The sequence below is a fragment of the Macrosteles quadrilineatus genome, unplaced genomic scaffold, assembly GCF_028750875.1.
Source record: "Macrosteles quadrilineatus isolate MER2022 unplaced genomic scaffold, UCM_ALF_1.0 Scaffold_9__3_contigs__length_116548681, whole genome shotgun sequence".
NCBI lineage: Eukaryota > Metazoa > Arthropoda > Insecta > Hemiptera > Cicadellidae > Macrosteles > Macrosteles quadrilineatus.
In genome coordinates this window covers 22,769,614-22,791,563 of record NW_026542602.1, presented here as the reverse complement: position 1 = coordinate 22,791,563, position 21,950 = coordinate 22,769,614, and the positions used below count along the sequence as shown (strand labels likewise).

Genomic DNA, 21,950 nt, shown 5'->3' with positions numbered 1-21,950 from the left:
ATAATGGGTCACAACTCTACCTTTATATTTGAAAAAAAAAACTTTGTATCCAATATGGCGGATCCAAGATGGCGGCCAAAAATGTATACCCAGTCAAAATGAAGTACTTACTACTCAACAATGATCTGACGTGGTCCGGAGATGATATCTTAAGAAATGAAGAAAAAAGTAGGGGGGGAACTCATTTAAAATTCACCCTGTATGTATATTACATAGCAAAAAACAAAGTGTAACCTATAGAGATGAAATTACATATTGAATCAGTTAATGGAAATCAGTATAACCTCTGAGTAATTTTTTCCTAGAATTTTGAGGATTTAATGATTTTAATTCTAGAATAAAAAAATTATAGAAATTCAAATACTTTATAAACCATTTATGTTAGTTTTGTATTGGGTGACTTTAATGTGTTTTAGTTTACAACAGCTACTACCGCATAAAGAATATAAAATTGCACGTTATCAAATAGCTAGACTAAAATGTACTTTGCAAATTGACATAAAAACCTGGGAGTTAAACTGATTACTATTCAATTTTAATCATTTTTGTGTAGTAAAATATTACATCAAAGTGTACTAAGCAAAGTAATACTAATTTAATACCCAATAAGTATGATTGTGTATTCAAACAAATTTTTTTTTTTGTGTATGGAATCAAAAATGCAGGCAATGTAAAAAAGAAAAAAACCGCAAAACTTAATTTTAATGCATCTCAACACTTACTACTTAAATAAGATAATCATAATATGACAGATAATTTGAATGAAATGTCTCAAGTAATACTTCTCAATAATTTTTACAGTCTATCAAGTGTGAATTTAGACTGTCAAATAATAGTCTTCAAGCAATGCCCGACACATTACCTGATGAAAATACTGACCCGACATCTTAGATGGGTTACAGCAATTTTTGGAGCATTCTAGAATTTTACAAGATAAAAAATTGTTTGTAGAAAATAGGTTGCTGTTGCTACAACGCACCTGAAGCGACAGCCAGTATTTTCAGCAGTTGAACGATGCCTTTATCTCCTTACGATCAAGATTTAAAGGGTATATTCTACCCAAAAAAGCCTACCGTCTAGTTTATAAGTGAACATAATTGAACAGTGATATTATTTATAAACTCTGTCTATGTTAGATCTTACCTCCCTTTACGAGTCCGTTAGTGCTGATGGCCGACATGCTCAGAGCCGTAATAAATGTCACCACAGATGTAGCAAAGATCAGCAGCACTCCCTGTACTGAAACACACAGGTATGTAGCAATCATCAACACCCAACACCGATAGCATAACTATAGCATGAGCTACAACTGAATTTGGTATCACTGTTTGAGATTGGAACTACCTTGAGGAGGTAGAGCGTATCTATGTCTTCGCAAACTATTTTTCAGGAACTATTATTTCCTTCAGTAAAATAAATTATATATTTTGTTGTAAGTGATATTTTACTATGCCTGGATGAAGAACTAAGACACATGAATCCTACAAGCATTTGTGCAATATGTGCTTATGGATAATATCCTGAGCTTTTTTAGAGAGTTCAGAGTCCAATGAGACTGCTCTTGGGCATAGTCCCCTTCATTCTAACTTCAGACAGCAATTAATCAAGAAGGGCTATGCATTTTTTTTAATTCCATACAACAACTGTATGTATTTCAGTTGGTTCTATAGTAAATACTTTTAATGATGCCATGACGTCATTGAAACATTTTAAATGTTGATGAGCCTACTGGGGTTGTTCTAATACATTTGACAGGCACTACATTTGTTACAGCTATTAGTGAAGGGAAGGCAGTCTAAGGTGATGACTATGAGTTACCTATGCTACTGGTTAGGGTAAGGTCCTGGGCATGATACGAGCAGTGAGCGTCGAGCGAATGTTGCCGTGCAAATTTGAAGAGGGGTGTCACGATAGATCTGAAGGGTGGGCGACAGTGAGCAGCGCCGCTTAGCGTTGAAGGTACCGCCAAACCCTGCCCAATTACTTTTTGTACAACAATCGACACTCAGATGAGTCATGCTTATTCCCTCGAATGCCGCTCAACGCTCGTTTCATGCCCGGGGCCTAAGACTGTTTAAGGTCATGACTATGAGTTACCTATGATGGTGAGACTATTTAAGATTATGACTGTGAGTTACCTATTCTACTGATGAGGGTAAGACTGTTTAAGGTGATGACTATGAGTTGCTTATGCTACTGGTGAGGGTGAGACTGTTTAAGGTGATGACTGTGAGTTACCTATTCTACTAATGAGGGTAAGACTGTTTAAGGTGTTGACTATGAGTTACCTATGCTACTGGTGAGGGTAAGGCTGTTTAAGGTGATGACTATGAGTTAACTATGCTGCTGGTGAGGGTGAGACTGTTTAAGGTGATGACTATGAGTTACCTATTCTACTGATGAGGGTAAGACTGTTTAAGGTGATGACTATGAGTTACCTTTTCTACTGGTGAGGGTGAGCCTATTTAAGGTGATGACTATGAGTTACCTATTCTACTGGTGAGGGTGAGCCTATTTAAGGTGATGACTATGAGCTACCTATGCTACTGGTGAGGGTAAGGCTGTTTAAGGTGATGACTATGAGCTACCTATGCTACTGGTGAGGGTGAGACTATTTAAGGTGATGACTATGAGCTACCTATGCTACTGGTGAGGGTGAGACTATTTAAGGTGATGACTATGAGCTACCTATGTTACTGGTGAGGGTGAGACTAATTAATGTGATGACTATGAGTTACCTATGCCGGCCTGTGCCACTACCCAGGACAGTCTGAGGAACAGCATGACACCCCAGATGTTGAGCAGGTTGCGCACCAACACACCCTTGATCCATCCGAACTTGACTGCTCCCTCCGCCTCTGTAGCCAACGTGGACACGCCATTCATACGCACCACTGTGGCGTTCTGCAACAACACAGTACACATCACCATAACTGGATGGCTAAATTATATAGTTCTAGATTAAAATTAAAAGATTGATGGTTCAAATATGAGGTGCGGGGGATGGGATAAGTGATTTGAACGCTTTAAATAGACAATTAGCTTATTCCCATAACAAATATGGGAAATTCGCTAAAAAAACAGTAAATTGTCACTATAGTATAATTTACATATTTCCTGTTTTTTTCTGCTTTGTTATTATCACAATTTCTCTATTTTGCTTAAGTTAGCTATTTTTGTTGATAATATTATTGTACCACTTTCTATTCTCATATCTTTGCAATCATCTGTTACTACATTGTTATTGCTTTTCCTCTTAATTTAGTTCTGTTAATTTATTGTTAGTTAAATTATTATTTATCAAGTTTTTTGTTAACTCTATGTTTAGCTTTGTTGTCATTTTATCAATTGTTATCTCTGGTTAATGTTATACTTTGTTCTACTTCATTGTTTGTATGTTACTTTTTGTAATTTCATGTAGGTATTGGCAATTTGCTTTTGGGAATAAACAAATAAGAATAAAAAAGTTATCTATTTATTAAGGTGGTGATTTTATTTGTTGTATGGTTAGACTTTTCATTTTAAAATGGTATAAGATTACCTGTTTCTGTCTGTGATCCTAATTTGTAGTATGAGCTACCGGTTTCGAGGTTATAACCTCATCATCAGGCTTCTTGTCACTCTTGCGAGGTCGTCGAGTTTTATAAACACACAAAACACTGACATTTAAATAAATAAGTTACAAGACATTGACGGATACGATACGAATATATTTAACATAAAAAACTGGAACTAGTTCCCACACGACGCGGCACGGGTAAACGTTTTGTCATGACTCAAACAGGGGTCATGACAAAACGTTTACCCGTGCCGCGTCGTGTGGGAACTAGTTCCAGTTTTTTATGTTAAATATATTCGTATCGTATCCGTCAATGTCTTGTAACTTATTTATTTAAATGTCAGTGTTTTGTGTGTTTATAAAACTCGACGACCTCGCAAGAGTGACAAGAAGCCTGATGATGAGGTTATAACCTCGAAACCGGTAGCTCATACTACAAATTAGGATCACAGACAGAAACAGGTAATCTTATACCATTTTAATTTTCAAGAAGTGATCCTGGACCAAATAACATCATTATGAAGTTTTCATTTTAGTAGGCACACAACACGTATTTACGTTGCAAGTAAAATATAAGTACAAAAAGTGGAAAAGTCCAAGTTAAAATAAACATTTTGCTGAAAAATGCAAACTTTAGATACCCATGTGACTTAAAATTAAGTGTTTCACAACACTATTGGGCAAGGTAAAACATGATTCACCTCAAATTTTGTTTTCTTAATGACTCGTCATGAAAAGTTAGTCTAAATTTGAATTAATTCCTGATTATGAGTTTGTTTGAGAACTTTAGAACGTTAGTAGAGAATTCTTATTCCATTTTTTGACCATTCAAAAATGTCATATTGTTGTTGCGACTGGTAATTTTACGTCTTTTTTTGTTCGAGGATTTGACTGATTTTCTTGAACTTGCAATAAGGTGGCCGAAGTTAAAATGGAAAATATAAGTAATCCCAACTCTCTGAAAGATTCCTAACACAAAAACCTTGATTTCAAGAACCCACTAAATTACATTTAGAACAAACTAATATATAACTGAAAAGATAATGGGATTTCTCATATTTTATTCATAACTGAGCAGCGTGATACACCTAGAGGCACCACCATTTTAATAATGGCACAGTGGAAATTCTCATCAACTTTGTTTTTTACAAACACAATGGTAACACTGATTATCTAGACTCCTTGCTGTAACAACATTGTAAAAGTAACAATAAAGTTTTTTTTTTATAAAATATCAAGTTGAATAAAATAATAGGCTACTAACAAAAATGTATATTTTCAATTTTATTTAGATTAGGAACTACGTAGCCTCAAACTAATTTTAAACATCGTAAAACAAAAATACAATATTATATTGATTCCAACTGGTCAAACTATGTTCATAACAAGATTATACTTGTGGCCAATATAATTATAATCATACAATTTTACCAAAGTACATAATTTAGCCTTCATAATACAGATGGATAAACATGGTAATTAATGATGGAATTTTACAAAATTCTGTAATTCCTTTCAAATGCAAATTTAGCAATTCGGCGAGAATTAGGTTGATTGAAATCCCACTCACTCGGTTCCTGGGAAGCTTTTAAACCTGTTTTTTTTCACTTTTGGATGGCAACATGCTAAAAAATAAAAATTGTAGGCTGTTTAAAAGAGGTAGCATAGTGCAAATTTTGAGTGGTGATATTCCACCAATCAAAATCTGCACTGAGAAAAGAAGTTAAATAATAAGTTATTATTAAAAAAAAGTAAACAAAACCATTATTAAAGACAAAAGTATAAAGGAATTCAACTAACAGATTCAAATCTACATATTGCATGATTAATAATTAACAAATAGAAAATAGTAATAACTAAAATACTAACTGGCCCCTAGCCATACATTGTTGGCATGTTGCCCCATATGTATGTTGGACCACTGGATCACTTAAGTGTAAAATTACCTTTACAACTTATGAGGTGTTAACAGTAAGAGGACTAAACACTAATGAAAGTGTTGTTTATTTTAAGAGACGTACAATTAATTGATTTAGGATCTTTTGATGACATCTAATATTTATTTCGAATAAAAATATCTATTGGTAGATAGTCTCTTTAATTGGTTGTTGTTTTGTTTTCTCATGTTAAGAATTAGAACCATAGAACTAAGTCTCTAATTTTCAACCATAAGAGAAAATTAATGATTTATCTATATTTTAAAGATAGTTGCAAGGATTATTTCAGTTATTTGCTAATATAGCTGAAATACCTTATTTATAGATATTTACAAGAGAAAACAACAAAATAATTTCCCTCCACAGTCAAAGTATGTTCTGTGAATTTATTCTAGTCCATAGTATGTTTATGAAGATACGATTTGCATTAATAAGATTTTGTTTATTTTTCATGAAACACTATCAAACTGATATTTGCATTCTCAACAGAGTGGTAACACTTTAGACTGTTCTGGTTAGTGATTTAATTACTTTTGTGCTCAGTAGACCTTTTATGAGGATACAATTCACAAGAGACTCTGCAATAAATTAAAGTAATTTGGTATCCAACAAATGTAAACGATTGAAAACATTGTATTGAGGTTTTAACGTGACCATGATTAACTTGATCTTTTGATGGTTTGGATTTATGATTCAAATTCTTCCTATCGTACACATATTAAATGTTTCTAATATTTTTACTCATTGGTCTGCTATACAACTACCAACCTTATTCTTTAAGTTTGAATATCTAGCTCAGCTTTCATTCAATCGCTTAAAGCTTTGTACCACGTTGCTTTTGGAAATAGGTAGCTATTATTTGTGGTAGAAAATTAGTAATTAAGTTAGTAAGTAGTGGTAATTAATATCAAAATTTAAACAAAAACGAACGAACTTACGTTCTATTGCCCGCAGCTCGCATTGCATAGCGTAGCTCGATTGCGTTACCCACATTGAAGGCGCAGTCAGTCAAATTACAGTAGCTGAACATCAACAACAATCACTCTACTGTACAGTATGTTGAACCATCGACATATAAACCCTGGTAATGTTGAACTAGTATCGTCAATTACTTGAAGCTGAAACTAGTTAAAGCTTTAAACTTTTTTACAAATACCGGCGTTGTGACTATTATTTATATTTTAGAGATAAACATTTACAGTAGTATATCTGACCTTAGACCAAACTATGGTTTCAAGTCAATGGGTAGTAACGTAAACCATAGGAATCGAAGCCTTATAACTGTTTATAATGGAAAACTCTCCGACTACATCTTATTGACAATCACACATTTAGTCAAGTATAGTGAATATCATGGTAGTTGTAGAGCAACCACAACATATACTATTCGCATATTTTTGCATACATTACAATACGTGTTTCTACTTTACTGTTGAAAGATGAAATGATGTTTTAAATACTTACACCTAAATTAAACACCTTCAGCAAGCAAATTATTTGATCCGATTAAAACAAACTGATAGACTAGCTGCTAGAGACTTTCTTACAAAAAGTTTACCCGAACACGAATGGTAGAGAAATCTGTGCCTGTGTTTTATAAAAAGTATTTAAATAAGACGTTAATCGTTGGTGGCCTGCACTGTTCTCCATGAAAACTTAAGTAAATAATGCAGCAAGGTGCATTTACTTTCTTAAACACCACACTAACACAAACTCCATCTCTTGGACCACTTGACGGGTACATTCCGCGACGACCGCCAACTCAGTATAAATAAACATAGACGTCACCACGTCACCTCGTCCACTCTCCCACTTACCTACGGTGTAAACATAATGTAAAGAAAGTAAATCACGTTTGACTTTCTCATCATAAATTGTATACGAATTAAAAATACATAGCCTCGATTAAATGAAGTGTCAAAACCAATAATACCTGATGCACACACTGATAACTAACACAATTTAAAAGGTTTTCAGTGATAATAGTCGTCGAACAAATAAAAAAAGTGTCAATAGTACAAAATGCAACAATTTGCTAACGATTGTATTTGCAAACGACAGATCTGTTAATTAGCATAACCTTGTGACAAATTGGCGTTGGCCTAAAAAGGAAGAAGAAAAACCCAGGGTTTGGACAGTTCCCTTTTAGTGTTATAAAATCCCACTACACAAAGTCGGTAGACATTAAATACTGAGAATATGGAAATCGGAAAGGCCGACGACCGACACACTAAGAACAGACAAGTTTTTGCACATCCGCGCGAAGCGGCATTTCATTGAACCTTTCGCAGAAGCGAAAACAGACCCGTTACCTGGTCCCAACCTTGAACAAAGCATCCATTCAACAAAGGAACTGCATATGTGAAGTGTAGTTCCTACGCTCATTATAATGTTTGCTGTTTCTGCAACACTATTGAAATGTGCTCTCGTCCGTTTCCGAATTTTGAAACCGATCTCGTGTTTCCTCATTTGCGTGTATGACAAATAAACAAATCCTTTCTTCTTTATAATAGTATTTGTTGGTGGTTGTGGTGTTTATGTCATGGGTCTTGTTAATCAATCACCGATTAGACTAACAGAAGGTTAACAATGTTTTATGATCTATAGAATCTGACCGAGTCTTCAGGCTGGCGGAAACTATAACTGATAAGATTACACTACACAGACTTGGTAACGTATAGAAAATGAGCCAACACTTTTGAGTATACAATTAGAAAAGTCTGTGATTGAAAATCGCTGCATTAACAATTTATTGGCGACCCTTACTAGATGGAAAAATATGCATACAACGAGAAAGTTTACATTTGAAAGTATAAATGTAAAACTTTTCAACAAAACCCATTACTGTTAACAGTTGCAATAAAATCGGATACTTTGATTTATACTATACTCTACAAAGTAACTTCGGCTCAAAACATTGAATTTCCCAACATATTCCATGTAAAAGTCGTTGAATACTCAACTACCAAGAACTCTACGTATCCCGACTGTAGTCAGAGTCAGTTGTACACAAATCTCAATCCCCGTTAGTCATCAGTCAGGCCTTGGCACACACCTGGTACAATGCCCCGGAGCCATTATTTTGGGGCCGACGAAATTACAGGCCACATGATGTAACTCGCGACATGAACATTTCGATCTCCCTTTCGAGCCAGATAAGGAATGTCTCAAGTGGTTCCAGATTGATCCATACTCAAATCAAGTCCGACCTATGGAGAGTATACTTTTCCAAATTAAGTAACAAATCTAGAAGAGGTGGCAAGTCTTTCGGTCACAAGTGTGAAGTGTGATCACGACAAGAAACTTTGTATAGCTCCTAAGTAGCTCAATTCCTTTCACTTAAATACCTCTATGACTAGAAAGTACCATTGAATTTGACAAGACGCACTCCACACCGATTCAAAATAACTTAATTAGCGTACACACAGTGACAAAACATCTAATTTGACCACACCAAATTTAAATCAAAATATTGAAAATACCCGATGTAGATTTTAATTCGATTCAAATGCGCTCGACACGCATGATACTACATGTGATCAAATCTCGTGTATTCCCACGTTTTACAATGAGTCGCGCTGAATTAGTCACCATTTTGGCGGCAACCTTGGATATTCCCGCCTTTCTCATCTCCGGATGCGGGATTCCACACTCAGACATTTCACGGTATACCAAAAGGTGTAGTCAGGTCAAATAAGATAACCTCTTCAAACTTTCCACGCCCGCAAGGCCGATCTATCATGGCTAAAACACTTGTAGGAAACACAAGTCACAAGTTATAAATGAATCAGCGGCATGACGAGGAAGATAAAGCGATTTTACATCATCGTCAGATCTGTAAACTATATCATTGTAGAGCCAACTGTTTACTAGAATATTTTAGATTTTAATTGGAATCAACGAAACGTCAAAATCGTAATTACAATTCTAGTATAGCACTGTACTGGTCTCAACTACAACTACAGCCTATATTTGGTTCAAATCTCGGTGGTTTTAGGTCGTTCTATGATTTTTTTTAATTTACATTATTTACAAACTCATGGTGGACTTAATAAATTGGTTATGCGATGTTACTTCTGTAAGCGATACCTTCACTAATTGTTTAATCGCTCGTGATTTCAGTTTAAAAAGTGTTCTGGAAGGAATGTAGAGCATTGCTCTTTTTTATTTAATCATTTGTATTCTTTTCTTTTTCTTTTTTCTTTTAAAAAAAGAGGTTGGCGGCCTCTTCACTAACCACTAACCACTATTCACTAACCATTAATCTGTCTAGACTCTATACTTGCAGAAATGTGCCGTATCTATTGCTCAACAAACTGAGTGTTTTACAATTTCAGCATGCTTGACTAGAGCGTGCCAAAACACTCGTGTTCGCTTTCGCAGACGACAGCTGAACTCGTCGACGTCGGAATATTCCGCGGCACGCCACGCGCCATCTGCACATTTTTGGCGGGAGCGTCGAAACAGCTGACTGCTCAGCTCCTGTTGCATCTGCGTCCAGCCCTCCCATGAGGGAATGGACATCACTGGATAGACGGTTACGTACCTATTACAATCCGAATCCCCTGCTTTTATTTATTTTAGTGAGATTAAAATGAAAGATTTAAGAGCCTAATAGGGAGAAGTAGATCAAGTACAGTGCGAGTAAGCTAGAATTTCCTCTTCAATTTGAGCCATTTTGCAAGATCAAGGCAGATTGCGTCCGTCTATTTGGACTGGCATGTTTTAATATCCACATAACACTTTGCTGTACACTAGTAGGCCAACACTTGACGCCAATTACCGTTCCACAACTCCCCAGCATGATTCATAGATGAAAAGAGAACACAATCAGTCAATTCAACAGAGTAATTCAAGGTAATTCAATCCAACGAACCCTGACATTGAATAAGTGACGTGTGCGACAGAGCCAGACCGGAAACAGGTACAAAACACTGATAGGCGATAGTTCCGGTGTAACGTTTACACGTCACAGTGCGCCCTCCTTTGTCGACCAATCAGATGTTCACAATCTGACAGAGTTGCGTTGTTTCGCGGCATATCAAGGTCGCTTTATTGTTGTGTTTACAAATGTTTGAACAGCCGTTGAATGAATCCAGTTGAATGGAATACCAACCAAGGGCGAATTGTAATGTTATAGTGGTGAAGTAAAATTGGGATTCGGGATGGGCATATAAGAAACTATTTCAGACTTTAGCGACAAAAAAATCCTTGACTCGTCAAATTCCTTATTTATAAACAATTACTGTTTAATTTTTATTTAACCTGAACTCATAACTCGATATAACTTTGATCAATGTAAAGATGTTTGATAAGTTTGTTCACTAAGAAAAGGAAAATGCTTTCCGTAATTTATACTTTTAACAGAACTAAAAATCGTTAAGCATCCTAATGGATCTGTTAAAAATAAATTGTTCAGTAAAATCTCCTAGTTAACAAGGCGTAGGAGATGGTCGAATCATATTACAGTACTTACAGAGGATCGGTATATAGGAGACAGAGTTAGCAGACGAATATTTCTGTGTATTCAGAGTTTTGACAAATGGAAGCAGAATGATAAATGTTGCGAACAGACCAACCGATAAGTATGTCTAATAAAGCTAGGATACAACTTAAATTAAATCTTACTAACCTAATACCTAATAAAGAGTAATATACCGTCTAGTTCATCAAAGGGAAGAAAAAGAAAGAAAACTAACCTTACCTCTTAAACTAGGATCAAAATGTTCAAGATAACCAAGATACGACTTTGAACGCAGAGCAGTGTGAGAAAGGTACTTTCTAGCTGAGAAAAGTAGAACCTCTTCCCTTATTACTGAACCAGAGGGAATATTCCCAACGTTACTGCGCAAAACACGTGGGTTAGTGTAGTTTTCTCTTTAGTGACACCAAATGTTTAAATGAAAGCAGAAAATCAAACTTTGTTCACTCGTTTATATTCATCGTGAAAGTTTAGAGAGGCAATCGAGAGCGATCGTTACACCGCTTATTGCCACTTATTTGAACTCTCGATCAAATATTAAATTTGTTAATACGTTGCTAACTTTTCTCCCGCATTCTAGATTGTTCTTTTGTTTTTTGCAAATTTGGATAATAACAGTTAAACACACGCCCATATTGTTAAATTCTTCTAACAAAGTTAATACAATCACATCGCATGTTATAAAAATTCCACTAATCCAAAAGGAATAAAACTGTTTTAATAACAATTCCAGCGACTAAATTCGAAGAAAAAATCCAACAAAATAAGTATAGCAATTAACAATGATTTTTTAATCTTACAGAGACGTTATCTGAATTCGTTATGAGAAGGCATATTAGTGTGATCAAATCAAACATGCTTCAGCTATGCAAATAAAATTTAAAAAACGTTAAACCATTTAGAGCACCACCCAAAACAGACGTATGAGGATAAATTTGTTGAAAAATTGCATTTTAAAAAATGAACTTAATTCTGAATTCTGCGAGTGTTGCGAGGGCCCAATTATAAATCGCCACTGTCAAATGCTAGTCAATCATCTGTCAAATGACAGTCAATTAGTTGACCGGCGCCCACACCACGACCCGGGATATGACTCATCAGACGGCTTCCGTCAGACACCGTCAACGTCCACGGCTTATTGGTGGGATTTATCCCAAACAAGGAGGTTTTAACCACTCAGCGATAAAATTGTCCAAACATAATCAATGTATATAAATTGTTGACGTTGGCATATTCGGGGAAATGTGGGATTTCGAATGGTAAAATGAGAAATATTTGACTATTGAAGAATCTCAATATGCAAAAGTCAATGATAATATTAGGTTGGCTTCCTTTAGTAACTTGTGTGGTTTGAATCTGCACCGAAAGATATCTGCTCCCTTTTCTCCGACTGAACTTCATTCAGTTAAACTTTCTAAAGGAGGATTTCAGTGGAAAAATCACGTTAAGTTAAGCGCAGGCGAAGATTGCACCCAGTTCTCTGAGGTTGTATATGACAATTACCAGTAAAATAAATTAATCGTGTACAGACTACAAAGGATGCTTAAAGAGAGTTGAGGGGTGGGTGGTATATACACCAACCACCCTGTATTATTACAATACCAAGCGTAGAGTAGGCAGAAGCAACAGATGGATCAATGTCTGCCTACACTGACTACATTGTACACAAACAATACAGGTGGCTAGCTCCGATACAGGAGATCGAAGTGGCAAGTGTATTGTAGGTATGTATTGATTGATGAGACAACAAAACCAAGAGTGTCAGTGACCTTTGTTAAATGTTGTTTCTGCGTTGTGCCACTGACTTATCAATAATTTCTGCCCTTTGAATACTACTGGCATTTTAAGACCTTTTTGTAAGATTGTTGGCTCTTAATTTATGAATACACAGACGCCTACAAATTAATGATTGTTCATATAAAAAAAAACTCCTCACCCACTAAACCCTCCGTGTATGTATAATATGTATTGTCGAATAGACTCTTGTTTCTCCTGACCCAAATCAGAGCTGACAACGCATGAAAACGCTGTGAAGCAAAACAACACACGGACCTGACAGTGACACGACGGTCCGCACACGACACATCACGAGAAGCCGTTTAATCGGGTAATCGTCCCTTGCCTCTGCGGGGCTTCAGGCGCCTCCCTGTACAACCGCGCATGGGGCTTTGGAAGAGGCTTTTGAATTTGCAAGAATAATATAATTATTTTGCAAGTCTATCATTGCATATGATATAGGCCTAGGGGACGCTACACAAGCGTAATTTGACCTACTAACAATGAAAGGTGACCATTGGATGGATGATGATTTGATTTGACTGTCTATTAATAATGCTAGGTGTCTATTAATATGTCACAAGGTCAACGTTATATAATAACTAGGGTTTTTGACCGTCCCCTTACAAAACGTTAAAAATGCCAATAGCGTTAAAATACACAAAAACAGCGGACACAAAAACCAATTACATATATACATTGTTTTAATTGGTATCAAACTATTGCTTTGATTAATCTGTAAAAATGGAAAATCATTGTGACTATTTGTTCATAAAACTGATAAAGGCCTGTTATCATAGAACATGCCCAGACCCATACACATAAAATCTAGATGCACGATAGATACGAATCACTTATTCAATTAGCCAACCAAAACAGATTAAAGTGATAAAGTGAGAGCAAGTTGCACAGTTAACTGTCTCCTGTAATTTCCTTTGCCAGATGGTTGGGTGTGTCTGGTTCACACTTGCGCGTAAAAAGCTTCAGCTACTAGACATTAACACAGACTAGTACATCCTTGTCTTAAATTTTACCTATTTACTAATTTACTTTTTAGTGAATTAAAAGGTTTCGGTTTGATTATGATAAAGGTAAGAAAATGCAATACTGTTGATTTAAAATCAACCATGTTACTTCCCAATCTCAATTGGTAATATTGTACAAAAGAAACATGCTGACGTTTAAATACATGTGTATGTGTGTTTAATCGATTTACACTGCGTCATTTTCACCTAATCATACTATAAACAATTGGAGATGTATGTTAAACTCTAATATTGGAATTAACTAGATTTTTTTAAGTTTGTTTGAATAGGCCAGTAACATTGTAAAACATAAAGAGAAGAGAAGATGCAGGATATAATAAACCACACTGAAATAGACAGTGGGAAATGCTGCATTATACTTTATTGTAACCGTGGCAAATGGTTACACAAAATGTAGTTGTTACTATCGGTGACTTTTATTGGAGGTTGGATGAACATTTGGTCAATGTCAGAGTCAAACCCGACAACGTAGAACGGACAGCGCCTATACCCCGCCCAGAGGGCACTCACACACCCATCTACTCTGTAATTCTACTAATTACAGCCTACAGACACACACACAACTACCATCTATATAACTGTTGTACCGTCCACACTACAACAGCTCTACCTTCCACACCAGTCGTAATTCGTCAATCATTAGTGTCGTGTATGTGGAAACGCCTTCACATGTGAAGTTTGTCCACGTATTTTCAAGCAAACGTTTCACATTATATTCGTGTGTTAACCTATATGATCGAAGTTCACAGCTTATTGTTAGCCCCGGGCTCTTCCCCTTGAGACTTGAGATTTACCTCACCTTGAAGATTTGACATTTTCAATGTTAAGATTTGTAGAGCGACGATAGCTCTGATACGCTGTATTATTATTTTCTTCCTTCCAAATTTGTCTACAGATAGAGATATTTAGAGGATACTAGGATACACTTAGGTTGAGCGCATGAACATAATACAATCTCATGATTTTTGAGGATTCGCAAATTTGGTGTAATAAAACACCACAATTTTTTGGACAAAAAATGCATTTTCATAAAAAGAACTAAAATTATAGATACTATCACTTTACTCTACTTAAAAACAACATGTATGAACAACTTATCGTGACACGGGAGAAATGGGTACTTCAGATAAACTAATAACCAACATTGGTTAATGTATTGATTATTGATACAAAAAACCACTCCTCTTGAAAGGTGTACTCAATAATGTTTATAATCTGTAATATAAATAGTTTCATTGCCTTATTAGTATTTTTCAACAAATTACAATTTTACAGCGAAACTATAAACACAAACGATTTAATATAAACGAAACTACTTAATAAAAAAAAAAATACTTTGGCAGAAAAATCTATCTCACACGAAAGGTGATTCGTTCCAATCAATTTCACTAAGAAAGAATTTTCATCTATTTACATTCCACTTCCGCTCGGGTGCCGAGATAAGTTGGGAGTTCCACAGAGAAATTGGATCTTTAATACAATCAACACCGATAACAAGTTTATAACACCTTAATTGCTCTGGTTTAGCCTATAGCATATTCGGTCATAAGTTTGATCTCCTTTATGGCAATTTCGGACAGTTTGCACCCCGTTTGAAGGATTCGTGCTAAGATATGAGTTATGATATAATATATGGGTGATTGGTATTAAAAAGGTTGTCTATAAAAGTTAAGTCATCAAAACAAACTAGTGTTGCTATGCGATGGGTACCGTCTCCGCGTCTTGGACTTCGGTACGGGAGTGACAGGTTCGTTCCCTTACGTTCACAAACATTTAATATGCCACTTTTCCTTTAACACATCGCATTATACAAGTTAGCTGGTATAATATAAAATCATAGTTGGAATGGAATATTATGTTATTCCATATCGACATTTGGGACATTTCCTATTGGAAATGCAAACCAATAGGAAGAATCCGAAATATTCTAAACTGGGTTTCTGATTTTAGACTTTAAAAATCTAGATGATTATCCAGTAATCGTTTTAAACGTATATTTGATGCTACTGAGATATTTGTTGTTCTTACAATTCACCCACAAAGAGAGCGTGTTCTCAAAAATATTGTTAAAACACCAATGATGACTGATTGCTTCTTTCTGGATTAAACATTCTCAGTAATCTAAGAGGGATAAGGATTTAGATAAGATAATCCTAACACCTCGGGTAAACTAATTTTCGAACGATCCATCTGTACATTGAGCACGGCAAGTCCCAGATGTGGTTGGAAAACACCTACTAACACTTAAAATGATATTTTTAACGTAAACTACAAACTCAAAGATAAAATCGATCCATCTCCCTTATAGTGGTTTTATATTTAGAGGGGTTTTATTGTTCAAAAATTGCCCAATGTCAGTAATGTATTGTCAGTAATGTATTCTTCATCCCTCAAAGACTTTCGGTAGAAAACATTGACATCCCAGCCCTAGTACACTTAATCTGCCACAATAACAAATGTCAACTAAACTGTTGTTCTTAAGTGAGATAACCAAGTAAATAGTAGCCTGTTATCTCCGGCTAGCTTTGCAAACCAAAACACACAAGCTATGACATAACAGGTACGTACGGTAACAATGTCAAGAGTTGAGATACTGTATCACTTGCTATGACAGATGATATACTCAAACAGAGGATAAGTGCGTACACAACAACAATTTACATATCGAAATATAACACAAATACTCAAACGCTTATCACTATATAGCTTATTTAAATGTTGCCTCAATTGGCAGACACATGGCACGATGCAAAACAACCAAATACTGTGTTACTATTGGCTTTGGATACAGCAAGTGGACTTGCAAATAACCTATACAATAGGGAAGAGTAAATAAAGAACAGCACCACCCTCAAATATTATCATGAATCCTGAAACGCCTATCTAAATGAAGATGTTGAAATAGCCTATAATAACACATCTAGTCTACGTTTTAGCGAATTTCCGTCCACAAACAAAAACACAATCCGTCCAAATGCATATATATGAAGGAGTATAAGAAGATTTGAGGTAACAATATGTCTATATGTTAATCGGGAATGTGAGCTATCATCACCCCAAATTTCAGCCCAATCCGACTAGTATTTTTCGCGTTTACTTGTCACAAACATCCATACATACATCAAAACTTTGTCATTTATAATTTTTATATGTGTGTCCGTTAGCACGGTAACTCAAGAAAAAATGATCCGATTTCGATGAAATTTTGTATAAACGCGTAAACCTACGTTTATTTGAACAAGTTCGCGAACCAGCATGATCGGACCATTAAAACCGGATTTTATCGGGAGACTCAATGGCTGATAAGGGAAATTATTTTCTTCTTGTGATTTGTAGGGGATCGAACCTAGAGCTGGAACCTGACATTCTAGCAGTCAAGTAGGCGTTAACGACCAGCACCAGGCAGGCAACAAACCTAATTGCAGTGATTTGACATGTAGCCTTGGACCAGTCTAGCATTGTTATGCATGTCACGTGCTAATGAGAGAACAAAACACAACTGTGGCGTCCACACACGTTAGTCACAGAGTCACCGCTACAACTACTGACAAGCGACAAATCCAAGCGAGGAGTAGCCTACTAGCACAGACAATAAAAGGTTAAAGTATTATATTGTCTGTGCTACTAGGTCTTTGCGACAATCCCTTCCTTACTAGATACTGAATTTTACAAAACATTTAGGTTTACCAAGTGAGATAAGACTATTCCGTTTACAACCCTTTTCAATAATAGTAGGCCTACAAATAATCCTCCCAAGAAAGCAGAACTGCTTGAGAAAAAATAATTTCACCAATAGTTACACATTGTACAGCCAAATTCAATACAATCGTATAGGAGCTTTGTTAGGAATAGATCCGTTCCCTTGTCTGTGGTTATATCAATGTCGGGAGAGGAGAAGTTTGCAAGACACCAAGTTGTACGGTGACTAAGTTGAGATACGACAAAGATGAACGACAAAAAATGTTGACGTCAACAGAAGGAGGAAAATAAATAATTGCATTTACACTCACAGGTGTATCAAATGTAAAACAAAGACAGGCATACAAATTGTTAAGATTTCTCGTTGGTATTTTTTATGCTTAACTCGTCTCCAATATGGTGCACATAATCTGAAGTAGGTAAATAAAGAAAACGGCTCAAATGTTTAAGAACTCTTTAAAGAGGCCCGCTAAAATTAAGATAAAAGCCAATGGTAATTTACATATATATAAACCGCAGTGGGCTAACTATAAATGCGCTGTAACCCAAATAGACAGACAAAAATACTCGTCTCTCAACATGTGTTACCTGATGATCTCCAACGCCTGTTTTAACCGCTCAACTGACGATTCTTTGATTGAGTTGCCAAAAGCACCCTCCCCAGTCCCAGACACGATTTAAATGTATTTTAAGGGTTACTTAATCCAAGGGAAATGGATTTTGCAGGTTGTACACTAGTTGTTTTGTAGTTAAGCCTTCTGTGCTAGATTGTGCTGAGAATCCACAATCGTATAAATGCTATTAATAAAGTTATAGCGTTGATTTATCAGGTTGAGGGACGCAGGCAGAACTTGAGAACGTGTTAAACTACCCTATGTGTTAAAATTGAAAAACATGTAAACGAGTACTTATTTTGAAATTGAAGTGTTGTAATCAGGAATTTCGGATCTTTTTGACAAGGGTGCGTATAGGGATGATATGTAAACTAAGTAAATCTGTTAAGAGGAGGCTTAGAACAAAATATGCGAAGAGGCTCCTTGAAAAGTGTGCAAAAACCATTACGACTCTGTCTACATCTATAGACATGTCTTTATAGATAGTCGGCAATAGACTAGTATTTATTTACCTAACTCATTCATAAGTACACCCGTACAATACAGAAGTTTGATCTATGGTAGAACCTTTTACACGACATATTTAGTCGTGCAGGCAATAAGCTAACAACTAACAACTACTGGCACGTGATAACAATTTGTGACCAGGCAAATGCAATTTTTATGGCGGGAGAACGTCTCGTTCGCAGTCGTAGTTCGCGTGGCGGGAATCAGCTGTTGACGATCGATAGCAGACAGTAGACACACATGGCGGCAAGGCTGCCAACGTGGCCAAATAAAATAACCTCATTCTCCACGTGCTTCACATCCGTGGCCTGCCTATTGTGTATGCTCAAAGTGTCCCCTAGGAAATTATAGGTAATAATAGCGAAACGCTGTGGGAGAATTCCATCCATTTTCATTCTATTGTGACGAATGAGTAAATCCAAACGAGGGAAATTTAGGACTAAGAATGAGACATGTAATTCTGGAGTACCGAGTACCTACTTATTAACGAGTAACTGTAATGTTTTTGTTTTCATACCTTGCCCTATTCGACCGTCCAGTCTATTTTAGGAGATTTAGTACCTTTTTAAATAGGTGCTGAGGAATTCTTCCAAAATTATTTCGAAAGATTTTATATATAATTCAATTTTCATAAGGAATGATCTTTCAAATGACGAGACGTGTTGTAACCAAACGTAAACTGACCGGTTAGTGTTAATGGTGTTAGTTCATACACACTAAAATCGCACTCATCATTAAAATCACATTGGAATTAACTTTTAGGAAATGGTAATAACTGCTCCATGAGAAAATGCAATGATAGGTAGTCCTCAAAAAGCTTCATCTATGGCTGAACTCCTATTAAACTTATAATCTCACGTCCCCTATAATAAGGTTCAAGAGAAGGTTAGATTAACATGACGCTTTGTCACCAACAAAGATCATCTCGTTCTGAAGCCAGTGCCGTGTATTAAAAGTCAAGTTATCAAAAGACATCTGGGATACGATACAGCTTCGAATCATATAAAAGCCACTGATTATTCTTTACTAAACCGGCAACCTTCCGATCCTACCTGGATCCTACATCTCGAAAACAACATCCACTTAAATCCACTCGTAATTTTCTACGTTGGATCTGTAAAAACAATTATACCTGTCCTGTCCAAGTATACAGTAGCCCAAGTTCAGCTATGACATTACTGCTGCTTCACTTCCGTAGTTCCGACCGCTACGTCGCAAAACAGCCGCGGTCACGCGAGGCTCCGCCGTAGAGCAAGGCGAAGTCAAGTAAGTGACAATTAATTAATTACCTCACCTACGCTACATACAGGCCAAGGTCGACGATGAGTCAGGCTTTGTTATCTACCAGCGACACATCGCACTCGCATCTTATCTCGCCACTGTTTTGCTATCTTGAGAGCGTTTTTAACTTAGAGCAATTTTAAAGAGGAAGATACCAGTACAATGGAAGAGTCCTTGTATTAGAAACCTATAATCTAATGTTGGTTGAGATTAGAGTTCGGTCATGACAAACCTTTATATTCTATCTGAGGTAAAACTGTAACGTAAACAATTTATTTGAACACGTCATAGTTAAACAAGCACAACCATTTCTGAATTTTTTGTTTCATACAAATTTTCTTTTTTATTCATTGATAAAAAAGCACATAACGTAATCATATGTTTAATAATCTTTCCCATAGAGTTATGCTTCTACAGCTCACAGAGGCAATTTCGTTTTACACCAAATCCATAAACAGTTACAGCTTGTAACCAAATTGTATGAAATTGTAAAATTTAAGTCGACTAGCCACTGTAACAAACCATGTTATATTGTACCTATCATGTTGTCTCGAGAAATGTAGGCCAGACAAATAATTTATAGCTGTATACTGAATTTAAATATCGTAGAATAATATAAATAATATTGGTGGATGGTAGAAATTAAAGTTATTATATTATTATTACCAAATAAAACACATACTTTCTTTAAACTCAATAAAGCTTTCTACCACTACTGGTCATAACGTAGCAAACCCAATAATGGTTACGTAAGTAAGTACTGTAACTAAATACTCCAGCAAAATCAATTCATTACTCTCTCAACCAATCCCGATCACGCACGTAAAACCCAACACAGTAGTTACGTAAGATGGTAAATAAATACTTCTGCAACATCAATCAATTACTCTTTCAATCAATACTGATCACGCACCAACAATTCCAATTCAATAGTTACACAAGTTGGTAACTAAATACTTCTTAAAAATTGATCAATGGTTCAATCATCACCGCTGCACCGACCATACACGTAACAAACACAACACAACATAATAACAGAGTCAGAACCGTAACACAACTGCACAGACCGCTTAATTGGGCTAACGTGCGGTCAAAGTAAACTAGTAACGGGAAAGCAATTAAAGAAGCGGACCGCAGCACCGCAATCCATGTTGTATACGGACCTTGTTACACAGAGGAAATACTTATCCTAGGTATATCTAGAAAGTTATCATTAGTATTTTACCGAAATAGCTTTGGGGCTTGTTTTATTCACATACAATACCTACTTTCACACTGTCCGTAAACCAGTATAACAACAGCGAAATATCTAACGTTCGATCATTTAATGGACTATTTAATTAGTTGTTCAATTGCGCTGTGTTTGTTATTTTAAAAGCACTACTACATCAAGCACACACAAACGGACATAAAGTACACGCATACACATAGACTGCTTCTAAATATGTATTATAAAGTTTTATGTTGGGGAAAGCAATTTGTCTTCAGTTTTTGGTGGAAAAGTTAGTAGGGCCTATAATTATTTTTGAAATATTTAAAAATAAATTATGCTCAATTAAAAACCGTTGGATATTAATAAGTTCTGAGTTTGCCATTGATTCTATACCCTCATTTTTTCATGATATCTCCGTGTACTGCAGTGAAAATGTATACTTTTAGGTGGATAAGGATGATTCCTGCGAAATAAAGGACACAAATGTCCTTTGATAGGGAATTAAGTTAAATTATTCAATTGTACATAAGGTTTATTATTTGGATAAAAGAATGCTTTAGAAGTTTAATTGCTTAGTAAAGTTAAAACCAAGGGGTTGTAGGTTGAGACAAATTGCATAATGGAGAACAACCAAATAACAAGCGCACAAATAAATTGCTTATTACCAAAAGAAATTACCCTATTGAAGTTACAATCTACATTTTCCTCTTCATATCGGGTCAATGGCCAACGGTTGCACAAAAAGGTAATAAAATGCTAATTTGTTAGGTAGGCGGGTTCCCATGCAATTAGCTATCAACAGATTAGCAGGACATTTGCGCTATTAACCACAATCG

At 35.8% G+C, this 21,950-nt stretch overlaps 1 protein-coding gene across 1 annotated transcript in view; it reads right to left on the bottom strand.

The window, feature by feature from the left end:
* The window catches only part of LOC129002230 (solute carrier family 12 member 1-like), a 69,447-nt gene that overhangs the window by 24,825 nt on the left and 22,672 nt on the right, over positions 1–21,950 (bottom strand). The window contains exons 2-3 of the mRNA XM_054429881.1: positions 2,739–2,904; positions 1,144–1,239 (exon numbers count right to left, since the gene is read on the bottom strand). Coding sequence (XP_054285856.1) covers positions 1,144–1,239; positions 2,739–2,904 — 262 coding nt within the window. The remainder of the gene's footprint in view (positions 1–1,143; positions 1,240–2,738; positions 2,905–21,950) is intronic.